The sequence below is a fragment of the Vombatus ursinus genome, unplaced genomic scaffold (assembly GCF_900497805.2).
Source record: "Vombatus ursinus unplaced genomic scaffold, bare-nosed wombat genome assembly UNPS02014809.1, whole genome shotgun sequence".
NCBI lineage: Eukaryota > Metazoa > Chordata > Mammalia > Diprotodontia > Vombatidae > Vombatus > Vombatus ursinus.
In genome coordinates this window covers 19919663-19933179 of record NW_020954587.1, presented here as the reverse complement: position 1 = coordinate 19933179, position 13517 = coordinate 19919663, and the positions used below count along the sequence as shown (strand labels likewise).

Sequence of the window (13517 nt, the reverse complement as noted above, 5' to 3'; positions counted from 1 at the left end):
AATTCCATGTATAGGCTTTATTGAAATGAAAATTCATTGCTATACGTTCTGAATCCTCTCTTACATTCTGCTGTGCACTGGACATGCTTTTTTTTCTTTTCTTATTTTGTATTTGTTTCAATATTTAAGTTAATGATATGTTTCTTTTTCTTTTCTTATTGTGTATTTAAGTGTCAGTAATAAAAAAGACAAAAAAGACTAACAAAACAAAAAAGTCTCCTTAAATCAATAAGCCTAGTCAAACAAAATAAATGAATACATTGCACATATCCAAAAATGTGTGTCTTGTTTTTCACCTTTAATCCATCACCAGTCTGACAAGAAGTAAGAAACATATTTCATCTTTTGTCCTTTAGAATCATGATTAGTCATTACATTAAAGAGTTACAAAGTCTTTCAAAGTTTTTTTAAATGTATATTATTATTGTCATGATATAAATTACTCTCCTCTTCCACTTCCATTTTGTGTCAATTCAACCTCCCAAATCCTGTCACGTGTTTTTCTGAATCTGTCCCTTTCATCATCTGTCCCTGTCCCAATCATTGCACCCATTATGGTGCAATCATTTTCCATTACATACATATATCATACTTTGTCCACCCATTCCTCAAATAATGAGCACAACTTAGTTTCCAATTCTTTGTTACAACAAAAAGTATACTGTGAATATGTGAATCCTTTCTCCTCTTTCATTTAACTTTTCAGGGCATAAGAATGTAATAGAATTTAAATTTTAAAGTAAGTCTAGAGAAAAAACACTTATGAAAAATATCAGTTGTAAACTTAATAACTAAATCTTATAAAGCATGAAAAAATATATTCTGCATAAAACCCAATCTCTAATGGAAAAGTGATCAAAGAATATTTTTATCCCTCTCAGGAAAGAAAGGAAAGGCAGTAGCTATTGCCAATAACCCTAATAAGGACTCCAGATTCCCTCTCTCATAAGCTTGTAGCAAGCCTACAAAAGCAGAGAGTGATTAGACTTCTGGATCATTATTTGTAAATTGTCCCTCATACCACAGATCTGGCAAACCTATCATGAGTAAGAGCAAGAAAGCCTGTTGACCAGATGAGAATTGGGTGTGGCAGACCTGTGTAACTCCCAGGCCATTGATTACCTGAATATCTGTCTCTGTGTATATGTTGTGTTCCCCTATTCTGTGTGTATTCTTGGAAAGAATCTTGCTATGCTAACTGAAAAGCTCTGAAAAGAACATCATGAACCAAAGTGTTCAATTACATAATGCCTTGTCACAAGGTCATCTGCATGCCTGATGATACATATTGGATCCTTATTGATTTTTAGCTAAGTTGATAGATAAATATGTGTTAATGTTCTAATGAGAGAGATTACACCCACCCAGATTACATGTGCGTTTTTAGCAGTGTAGTTACACCTTCTCAGAGATAGCATTCTTGCCTTTTCTCTCTAATATTGGGATTTTCAGACCAAGTTGCAGGAGTGAGTGGCACTATAGCAGGTAAGTAGGGTAACTTGGTCAGGCAGGTGGAGTCTTATAATAACCTCTAATAACCTCACCTACTCTACGGCTAGTTGACTATTCAATCTGTGAATAAAGTCATTCCTGCCTGTCCCTAGCATTGTAACTTATGGAATAGTTCTAGGGCAGATGGAGCTATTTGTTATAAAAATCTATAAATATCTTCTCTACCTTCGGACTTATTACCTAGGTTCTTTTTGATGCTTATAAAAGTGGATACCTGAGTGACATAGCATTGGATGACATTGGCCTAGCAAGTGGAATTTGCAATCAGAGTCTATATCCAGAACCAACCCTGGTACCAACTCCACCACCAGAGCTTCCTAGTAAGTATCCCAGCTGAATATACTTTTTCCCATGTTTCCATTGTTGACATTTTTATGTTAGATTCTGAGTTTGAGTTATATATTTTCCATTTTAAACTAGCTAATCATTTATAGAAATAAAAGGGGATTTTAATATGTAGACACAATTGAGGATAGCTTAAGATGACCTACAACTCATGCCTCTTTTAATGAAGCTAAAATCAAGTTAATTTATTTGCTTGCCATTTTTCAAGAAGCGTAAGGTAATATATGAGGTTCTGGGCTTGGAGTCAAGATTGAAATTCCATCTCTGACATGACCCTGAGCAAGTCACATAATTTTTCAGGCTGCTAGTTCCCTGTCTTAGATGGTGATTTGCATTAATGGAAAGAATCTCTACATTCTTGAAATTATAGAAGCTTTATTTCTGAATCACATTATTAAACTTGCAGGTCCCCTGAAGCCCTCAGATCTTTTTCAGGTTAATTTCTGTGTAGCCATACCTTCTTCATCTTGTACTTGTGAAGTTTATTTTTTAAAACTAAGTGTAAAATTTTATATTTATCCCTGTTAATTTTCACCTTAGTAAAGAAAAATCAAGCAATCTCTTCCATCCCTGCCAAATCTCAAGCTATTAATGTCTCATGCCTTTAATTACCTGATATACTCTAGAAAAAATTTAAGCTAGCTCCTTCTGTGAGTATTTAAAAAGGATTTCTTTTTGTTAAAGCTGAACTGTTTTAAAGCTTTCTCATCTCAAAAAAAGACTATTACATTTATCAAGATGGTACAGTAAATGCAGTGATATGCATACATATCAGAATATGCACAGTCAGGTAGACTTAATACAAGCAGTATGCTGGAAGCAAAATTTCCATAACTTCTTGGCAAAAGATTATCTACATTATCTTGTGCCTATCAGCAGAGTAAGCAATTAATTATAGCATAAGTGTTAAACAAAATAGCTCCAGGGAAAAGTCAAATGTAGGCATTAAGCATTAGTAAACTCCAACAACTCCCTAAACCTGTCAAGTACCTTAATTTCACTCTTCCCCCAGCTACCAGAAGCATATCTAAAAATAGTGGATAACTAAAATATCCCAAATGATATTTCATGAGCCTTGGTTTGCTCTATTAAGGAACACATGTAAGTTTTTCTCTGTGGCTAGACCACCATTAAAGTAAATGATATCATAATAATTAAAATTGTAGATAAGTGATTTTGCTAGATTTTTCCAGTGATTTATTTCTGGAAAACCACCTACAACTTGTTAAACCAATGATAAGATAACACGAATTCACGATTCATTCTCAAAAAATACTTATTAAGATTTTTAAAAGCCAGTGACCTACTTGAAGCTATTATATTTATCAGAAAAGTATCCAGAGAACCGGCTGCTTTGATAAGCTCATTAATACTATATTATCTCACATTGAATTGTGAGTATCTCAAGCTACTTAACTCTACATATGTGATAAATATATATTTGAAATATTTAACTCCTAGCAGCTCTTCAGACTTCTAGCTAAAAAACAGAAGACATATTCTTCATTTGCTGCATGTTCTCAGATAATGATAAAAGCATGGTTGTATATTGCATCAGGTGGGTTTTTTAATGACAATAGCTCTTAAGAATCACATTTATGTATAAGATGGACATTTGCATTTTGCGTTTGGCAATAGCATAGTATGTATTTGTTCTACCTGCCCTCAAGGACTTTACATTTTTATTAGAAGGCATAACAGGTATACATACATATTTAGTCCCTTATTTGCAGAGGGACTGATTGCCAAATGTAGATTTTTTTTCCAGATGAAAGGCTCATGGGAGGCAAGAACCTCTTAAGTTTCAGGAAGCCTCAAGAACTTTTGAGTTTCACACAGTATAGAGGAACCTAGGGGGCTGCCACAATTGCTACTGAAGCAATGACCTGCTCAGACAGAATTTCTCATTTTCTTGAATATAACTGCCTTGCTGCTCTGTAGGACCTGGTAAATTTATCCATTCTCCATTTCCTCTCCCCTCCTCCCTCCTCATCTCTGCCTCAGGAGTTATCTGTTCTCTTTAAATCTCGTTTAGGTATTGTCTATACTTTTATAATGGGTTTTTGTCTCCAAATAAAGATTAGCTAAATTTTATTGCATTCCCAATGAATGTTCCATCTAAAGGAGTAAACAGTGCAGCAGGCAGGAAGGACAGAAGGAAATCTATGAGAATGATTGCCCTCCACTTTAAAGAGAGAAATATGCGAAGAGTATTTCTAAGTGAATGTACTTCTTGTAAGGACTTATTCAGAACTAAGTAGACTTGGAAAGCACACAGCTCAAAGGAATATTAGCTTTGGTTAGTATCAATAGTAATAAACATTTATTAAGCACCTTCTGTGTGTGGCACTGTGCTAAACATGGAGATACAAATAAGAAAAAGACAAGCCTGCTGCCCTCATGAAGCTTACAATCTAATGGGGGAAAAGAATATACAAAAAGAAGCTGAAAAAGGGATAGAGACCCACCAGACGATGCTCTGCATAGGAGCATGATGTCCATAAAGTCAAAATCAAGCAGAGCAACTGATGAGAAATGAAGCCAGCTGGAAAATTCTAAGCTTTCTCTAAAGGGAGGTTTTGGAAGAGTTTATTACTTCAGCCTGTAACCTTCTGGTAAGAAGGGAGAGGCAGCTGAGGGTGCTGAGGAAGTGTTGAGAAGTCTAGAACAACTCTTTACCACACTCAAGGGATCCACAACCTGAATATTTCATTCACATCCCGATGAACATGCTAAGGACACTGAGATCAGAACAAAACTTCAGTGAAGCCAGCATGTGGCTTTCTTTGTATGTGTGTACAGTTCCACCAGGAATCTGCTGAAGGAGACAGGATGGAATGGGATCACTTGTGCATGTAGGGGAATTATCCTTATCCGGGAGAATGGCCACCTCTTTGTGAGACGGGAATGAAAGAGGAGGAAAAGGAAGCCATGGGAGACTTCAGGAGGGATCTAAAATGTGTGGAAGGGCTATTGTAACAAATGGGAAAGTGAGTTGATTAGGGAGATGTAATAAGATTGCCTTGTTGCAATCAAAGCATAGTGGAAATTATATAATATAAATTAGTAGTAGACCTAAATATCAATTTCATGATTTAAAGATAATAGCAGACTAGGAAGCTGTGACTTGATTTCATTTTCATATTCTCATTATTAAAAGGACAAATTTTTAAAATGTCAGAAGGGTAATTGAAATAGATTTAATAAAGTTTATAATTGTGTCTAATGCATTTGTAGTACTCACCCAGAAGAGCTATGTTCAATTTTCTTAGTCAGACAAAGATGATCTGGGTTTCAGCCTAGGATCATGAAGAATACTGGAACTGGGGCTAGATTTAGACAGACTTAGGAAGTAGGTGAAGTTTGTCTTTGAAAATCCCTTCCCTCAGGGTATCCTATGATTTATAGGAAAGTTAGCTGACAAAATTCATTCACAATAAAATTATAATTTTAAGATGCTACATCTTTCAGGATCATTTTTATTTTTAAAGAATCCCAACAGGAGAGAGTGAAGTTCAGCATTAACAAATTAATCACTAATAAGGATAATCTCAGGTACCAAGAATAAATAAAATTGGGTTGATGGTTATGGTTTGAGAAGAGATAAGGGTACTTTATAGCATTTCTCAAACTGAGCTGCAAAAACCACTAGCCATGTTTTCTGCAGGTAAGTTTGGCCTTAGTTGGAAAGAGCGTTGTTAAAAGTGTCTTTGAACACTATTTATTGAAGAAACTATTTAACCCCCAAGTGTTATTTCATTATTAAAAATAAAACACTCTGAACTTGTTTTACCTAACAAATTAGTTTCATTATTTATCCATTTTAAAAAAACCAGATGTAGATACTTCAGAATCTCTTTTGACTTACATTCTTGTGTCTCTTTATTGTTAATAAAGTTTGACAGTGCCTTAAAGATCATCTACTCTCTCTATCATCAACCACCAGCAATTTACTAATATATCTTCAATGTTTGCTCTTTTAGCTGACTGTGGAGGACCTGTGGAACTTTGGGAACCAAATACAACATTTTCTTCTATGAATTATCCAAATAACTATCCCAATCAAGCTTTCTGTGAGTCATAATTTCTTATTAGCATCAGAGAATTGGATATTTTTACAGTTATTTCAAATTTAAAAATCAGTTATAGACTTAGCAGATATAGGTATATTATCAAAGGATAACATAATAACTAAAAATGATAAAATGTAACCACACATATTTGTTCAAGGAGAAGCAACCATAGCACCATAAGAAACATTACCAACAACCTTAGAGAGATGACAGATATGCCAAATCTATTAAATAAATGAAATAGACCAAGGTTTATTGTGAGAAAGCCAAGGGCAATGAATATTGTTTGCTATGAAAAATGGCTCGGTGAAGTGGATCAGAAGATGATCTCTATGTAAAACATGTAATTGATTATTCGTTCAACAAATATTTATTGAGTATTTATTATACACAAGGTATTATGTGGCTATTTTCAGAAGAAGAAAATCATACTTTGAAACTAAGGTTCTCAGATTTAAAACAAAAGGCAAAAGGTCTTGGAGTCTTTTGGAAGGAAGAAAAGAAAGAATGAAGGAAGGAAGGAAAGAGAGAGAGAAAAAACAAAGAAAGGAAGAAAGAAAAAAAAGAAAGAAAGAAGAAAAGAAGAGAGAAGGGAAGGAAGAAAGAAAGATAATGGCCAAAGGAAAGTAGAATAGACAAAGTTTGACATAGAAATACATTCAATTCAATTCAGAAAAAAGAGAGAAGTAGGAGAACAGGGAGTAGAAAATGAGAGGGAGAATAGATTCAGGGGTGAATAATAAGCAAAACAAACTCCAGCTACAGAGGTTGGATCATGAAAAGATGAGGGCAAGTTGGAGTTTAAAAGGAAAGAAAGAAATTGTAATAACCTGTGATTAGAGTCTGAGACAAGGAGAGAGAAGAGGGGCAGGGGAGAGAAAACAGATGGCATTAAGCATAGGTCATAAATGCTGAGCATTCTCTTTTCTCTCATTGTTCTCTTCTTTGTAAAGAGGATAGCAAATGGTAAAGAGATGGAAAAAAATAACAATAGGATAGATGAATAAACATAATAGTCATAACAATGAATGGAATGAACTCACTTATAAAATGCAAGAAGGCAGCAGATTGAATTAGAAAGTAGAAACAGGCAATATGTTGGTGTAGAAATACATTCAACTCAACCTGCTAAAAACATAAAAATTCATATATAATTAAAATAACAGACTGTAACAAAATTTACTTTAATTCCACTGAACTAAAAAAATCAAGGATAACAATCAGGACCTCAGACAAGTCAAGAGCAAAATAAACATGATAGAAAGAGGAAAATAAGGAAAATAAATTATCCTTAAAGGCACTATATATGTATCAGTACCTATATACACATGATAGCATAGGATCTAAATACTTAGAGGAAAAGTTAAATGAATTATAGATAGAAACAGACCATTAAACTCTTATATGAGGGACCTAATTTATACCCCATTTCAGACCTAGAAAGATCTAACAAAAATAAAAAAGAAAGAAGTTAAGGACCTGATTTGAATTTTAGAAAGTTTAGATATGATAGAGCTCTAATGACTGCTGAAAGGGAATAGAAAGGAGCATACATTTATCTCAGCTCTACATAGTGCCTTTTTAAAAACGGAAAATATATTGGAGCATACAAACTTTACAAAAATGTGGGGGGAAATGTTAAATATATTCTTTATTGACCATACAAGAATAAAAATTATATTCAATTAAGGTCATTTGAAGAAAAGATTTAGATTATGAAGATTAAATTATAAAATTTCTAAATTCCAAATAATTAGTGAATAAAAGAACAAATCATAAATACAAGAAACAATTTAATCAAAGTAAATTACAATAATGACGCAACGTGCCAAAATTTTTATGATAAAGCCAAAACAGTCCTGATGATAACATGTATTTTTTTTTTAAACTTTCATAAACAAAAGAAGCAAAAAATCAGATCAATTAATTGGACATTGAACTAAAAAAACCCTAGAAAACAAATTAAAAAGCTCCAACTAAATATCAAAATAGAAATTATGAAAATCAACAAAGAGATGAACAAAATTAAAAAGTAAAAGAGGCAACTTAATTAATTAAAGCTAGGGTCAGTTAAAAAATAAAACAGACCATTAATTTATTTTTAAAGAAAAAAGTAAATTACCAGTATGGAAAATGACAAAGGAGAATTGATAACAAATGAATAATAATATAGAAAATTAATAGGAACCATTTTGTCCACCCATATGCCAAAAAAAATGGACAACTTTAATGAAATGGATGATTTAAAAAAATTTTTAAATTGAGATTAAAATAAAAAGAAACATAGAATTTATATAATCAGAATAAGAAATCAAATAAGCCATATATTAATTCCCAAAAGAACAATACCCCAAAACCTATGGATTTACAAGCAAATTCTATCAAAAATTTGAAGAACAACTAATTCAAATATTACATGAAATGTCTGGAAAAACAGGAACAGAGGAGATTCTATCAAATTCCTTGTATGGTACAAATGTAACATTTATAAGTAAACCATACAGAGATGGAACAAACTATAAATCAATATCCCTAATTGTATGTAAATACAAAAACATTGAATAAAATATTACTAAACAGGCTACAACATATATTTTAAAATAAGTATACACCAGGTTTATGAGTATAACCAAGTTGGATTTATACCAAATATTCAGGATTGTTTCAATACTAGAAAAACTATAAATAAAATAGACTGTGTTAATAATAAGAAAAATAAACATTATTTATGATCAAATCAAGATGCAGAAAAGCTTTTGACAAAATTTTACACCCACTTCTGTTTAGCAAAAGAAAACAAAAAAGCACTAGAAAGCATAGAAACAAATGAATCTTTCGTTAACATGATAATAGTATTTATTTAAAACCAAGGGCCAGAATTTTATCATGGAGATAAGATATATATTTTCAGACATAGCTAGTGTAGTAATTTGGTTTGTTTGACTATTCATGTTTGTTATAAGATTTTCTCTCTTTTTTTTTTTCAGTGAGGTGGTAGGAACCTAGGAGAGAAAAGGGAGATAAGAATAGGTTTCTGGGTGACTGGCCCACCACATCCACTTCCCTGTACCAAATGATATGAGAACGGAAGCAGGTCAGCTTTGAAAGTTACATGATAACACCACTGACAACCTAGTACTAAGGTTCAAAACCTCAGAATCTTCTTTGACTCCTTATTTCTCCTTTTGACTCACATATAATTGGTTGCCATTTCCTATCACCTCTATATCATCTCTCATATCTATTCCCTGAGAGACAATGTGATGTAATGGAATTAAAGTTGGTTTTGGAGTCTGACATACTTTAAAACAAATATCATATGTATTTGCAGTTTCATGTACATTCCTCTCCTGTTCTACAATATATATTGAAAAGATTATTTTATGCGTTATTTGTTAAGTTCATAGGAAAAAGAAAAATAGAAGAAAAAGGAATGTTTTTTGTTCAATGTGATAGTTAAATTATAGTAAACTGTCTCAAATTCATTTTATGCTTTTACCGGAAATAATGTTAAGCCACTATGTTGCCTATAACCAAATCTGTTAGGAAGTTGACTGTCCATGGAATCAAAAGTGACCCTGAAAGAGTTCTGAAATCCTCTGCAACCAAAGCTACTTCTTTGGGACATGCAAAAATATTAATTGTACTTCTTAATTAAGTGTTGCTGTGTTTAATTACCACATTTTAGGTGTCTGGTACTTAAATGCTGAAAAAGGGAAGAACATCCAACTTCATTTTGAAGCATTTGACTTAGAAGATATTGCCGATGTTGTTGAAGTCAGAGATGGTGGAGATGACAACTCCTTATTATTGGGCAAGTGTTATCCACTGAATCATTTTAGCACAGAATTCAGAACATCTGATCAGCTCATGCAGGAATATCTCAGATTAAATCCAATTATCCTTAAAACCAAAAACACAGCATTCCATACAGAATTTTTTTAAGGAAGGATGAAAGATCAAGGAAATGCTAGATTTTATGTATTTGTTACGTCCTCCTATTTGTTGTTGTGCAGTCATTCATTTGTGTCTGACTCTTTGTGATCCTGTGGGCCATAGCATGCCAGTACTATCCGTGGGGGTTTTTTGGCAAAGATACTGAAGTGATCTGCCATTTTCTTCTCCAGTGGATTAAGGCAAACAGAAGTTAAGTGATTTGCCCAGAGTCACACAACTAATAATTATCTAAGGCTGGATTTGAATTCAGATCTTCCTGACTCCAGGCTCAGCACTCTATTCATTGAGCCACCTAGATGCCTCCGTTTTCCTCTCATGTTTGCAGAAATAGATATTGAGGAAACTTAGAATATCTCATCATCCATGGCATCTATCTTAGCCTGAATTTAAGATTCTTCTCAATCTGGCTCTAAACTAACTTTCTGATGTATTTGACATTATTTCCCATCACAATTCCACAATCTAGTTGCACTGGACTTCCAATTGTTCTCTGAACGCTACAAATTTTTCCTTCTTCCACAAATTTATGCAATATTATTTTCATTCTCCATGTTTGGAATGTATTACCTCTTAGGCTCTAATTTTCAGAATCTTTATTTTCTTTCAATACTTCTATATAGTTTTTTTCTGATCTCCTTCAGCTAAAAATGTTCCTTTCTCAAATTTTCTTAGAGTACTTTGGCTGGATTCAGTTCAATTCAATAAATACTTATTCTTATACCTAATCTGTGCAGGACACTAATATGGGCTAAGTTTTTCAAAGACAAAACCAAAAACCATCCCAGACTTCAAGCAGCTTATATTATACCCTCCATTGTCCGCAGCACTCATTATCTATTTATCTGTGTAAGTTCCATATGTCATCAACACTTTCCAATACAATGTAATCTTTTTCATGGCAAGACCTATATCTCATCAATCTTTGTGTCTCAGCACTTTACACATAGTAGGCACTTAATAAGTGTCTAACTGAATTGGATGATTTCTTGAGAAGTTTAAAGGTGAAAATCATCATTAAAGTCTAGAACTTATGAAGTCATAAGGGATATGATTATATAACTTCAGGGGTTCCTTAGATCATAGATTTGGTGATAAAGGCACCTTAAAGGCTATCTTCTTCAGCTCCCTCATTTTGCAGATGAGAAAGACTGAAGTCCACTGTTTTGAAATAGTAAGAGTCTAGTTTCAGCATGTAGGTGAAAGTCAAATGCTATGTCAGTGCCAAGGTGAGTGACATGATGAGTTCTCCCCACCTTCAAGATCAGCACCACAGCAAGATCCTCTACTCCTTTTAGTACACTATGCTGTTATCCCTTTTATGAGAAAATCCTCTTAAGTGTACTGGCTTCTACTTTAAATCAGGGATAGTTCCATATTTTCCACAGCCAGCTGCTCCTAGGAAGAGTAAAACCTGGATGCTTTTGTTTTCCAGTTTGCGCTAATTCAGTTTCACACCCTGTGTAGTCACAAACATCAAGCTCCACATTGGTAGAAAGACCTAGCACAGACTAATTGTCCATTTCTATTCTTTCATACTTTCTTCTGGGATTTTATCTTTATTCAATAATAATAATAATAGCTAACATTTATCTAGTGCTTACTATATGTCAAGCATTGTGCTAAGTGCTTTACAATTATTATCTCATTTGACCCTCACAACAATCCTGGAAGGTAGGTACTATTGTTATCCCTATTTTATAAATAAGGAAACTGAGGCAAACACAAGTGACTTATCCATGGTCACACAGCTAGGAAGTATTTGAGGCCAGATTTGAACTGAGGTCTTCCTGACTCCAAGCCCGGTACTCTATCCACTGCAAACCTAGACCTTTTGGCACATAGCCTGGGCCTGAATAATCCTGACAAAATTTATCTCCTTGAGTCTTTTTTGAAAAATGTCAGGAATATTGCCAAGTAAAACTGTGTGTTTATACGTGTGTGTGTGTGTGTGTGTGTGTGTGTGTGTGTGTGTGTGTGTGTGTATAATATGTATATATATATTTCTTTTCCAGAGATGATGTTTGTAAGAGAGTGAGGGAATCTTACCCTTCGGATGAATCAGCAAAATTTTTCTTAAATTGCAGGATAAAGCAAATATTTTAAGGAATCCTAAAAGAGATTTCTTAACAGAGGTCTTCATCAATAGATATTGAGGCTGATCTAACAGTCTCTGTTTTGACCTTAATCGTTCATCCTAATATACTAAGATAGGTTAACTGACTTGCTTAGCTAGTAAATGAGGATTTAAAGCACGGCTCAAATCATTTGTTCTTTTCACCCTGTTACACTCTACCACATACAAATAAAAATTGATCCTCTAAAAGATGAAAGAATTAATTTGCACACTTGCTTAAATAGACCAGCTTCTTCATATTTGTTGGAGTTGATCAGGCACAGAACCAAATAGGTACTATAGTTTCTTCAAGCTGCATTGAATAGGTTTACTAAAAATGTACTTTTCCTTGGGAACAGCTGTGTACACAGGGTTAGGCCCTGTAAAGGATGTCTACTCCAGTACCAACCAGATGACTGTGGTCTTCATCACTGATACATCAATAAACAAAAGAGGGTTTTTAGCCAACTTCACTACTGGATATCGTTTAGGAATGTCAGGTAAGTATACTGTGGAACATTAAATATATTTTGTATTAAAGATTTTTAAAATTTTGAATTTAAAATGGGATTAAATTAAATTAAATACTAGCTAAAATATTACAACAATGTAGTACAAAGATTATACATTATGATCAAGTGGGATTTATACTAGGAATGCAGGGATGGCTTAACATAAGGAAAACTATTAACACAATCGATTACATCAACAATAGAAGTTTTAAAAAATATGATTATATCAATAGATGCAGAAAAGCTTTTGATAAGGTTCAACACTAATTTCTATTAAAAGACCCTTGAAAGTATTGATAGATTTTTTCTTAAATTGATAAAAAGCATTTATCTAAAACCATCATCAACCACTATTTATAATGGAGAAAACTAGAAGCCTTCCCAGTAAGATCAGATGTGAAATAAGAATGCCCACTGTCATCAGTATTATTCAATATTGTGTTGGAAATCCTAGCAATAGCAAAGTAGCAGGATATAAAGTAAATCCACGCAAATCATCAATATTCCTATATGTCACAAACAAAACTCTGCAAGAAGAGGTAGTAAAAGATATCCCTTTTAAAATAATTCTAGACAGTATAAAATCCTTGGGAATATACCTGCCAGAACAAACCTAGGAATTATATAAGCCAAATTATTAAAAAAAAAAAAACTTTTTATACAAATAAAATCAGATTTAAATAATTGGAGATGTATTATTATTCATGGACTGGCAGGGCCAATATAATAAAAATGACAATTTTACCTAAACTAATTTATATATTCAATGCCATCCCAATTAAATTACCCAAAAAATTCTTTTACTGAATTAGAAAAAATAATAACAAAATTCATTTAGAAGAATAAAAAGTCAAGAATATCAAAGGAAAAATGGAAAAAAAATATGTATAGAAAGGAAGTTTAGCAGTACCATATCTTAATCTATATTATAAGGCAGTAATTATTGAAACCATTTAGTACTGGCTAAGAAATAGAAAGGTAGATCAGTGAAATAGAGTAGAAATA

The 13517-nt window shown here is 33.1% G+C and overlaps 1 protein-coding gene across 1 annotated transcript in view; it reads left to right on the top strand.

The window, feature by feature from the left end:
• TMPRSS15 (transmembrane serine protease 15) overlaps positions 1-13517 on the top strand; it is a 140164-nt gene that overhangs the window by 76989 nt on the left and 49658 nt on the right. Inside the window, exons 14-17 of the mRNA XM_027875468.1 lie at positions 1697-1832; positions 5841-5930; positions 9619-9744; positions 12360-12500. Coding sequence (XP_027731269.1) covers positions 1697-1832; positions 5841-5930; positions 9619-9744; positions 12360-12500 — 493 coding nt within the window. The remainder of the gene's footprint in view (positions 1-1696; positions 1833-5840; positions 5931-9618; positions 9745-12359; positions 12501-13517) is intronic.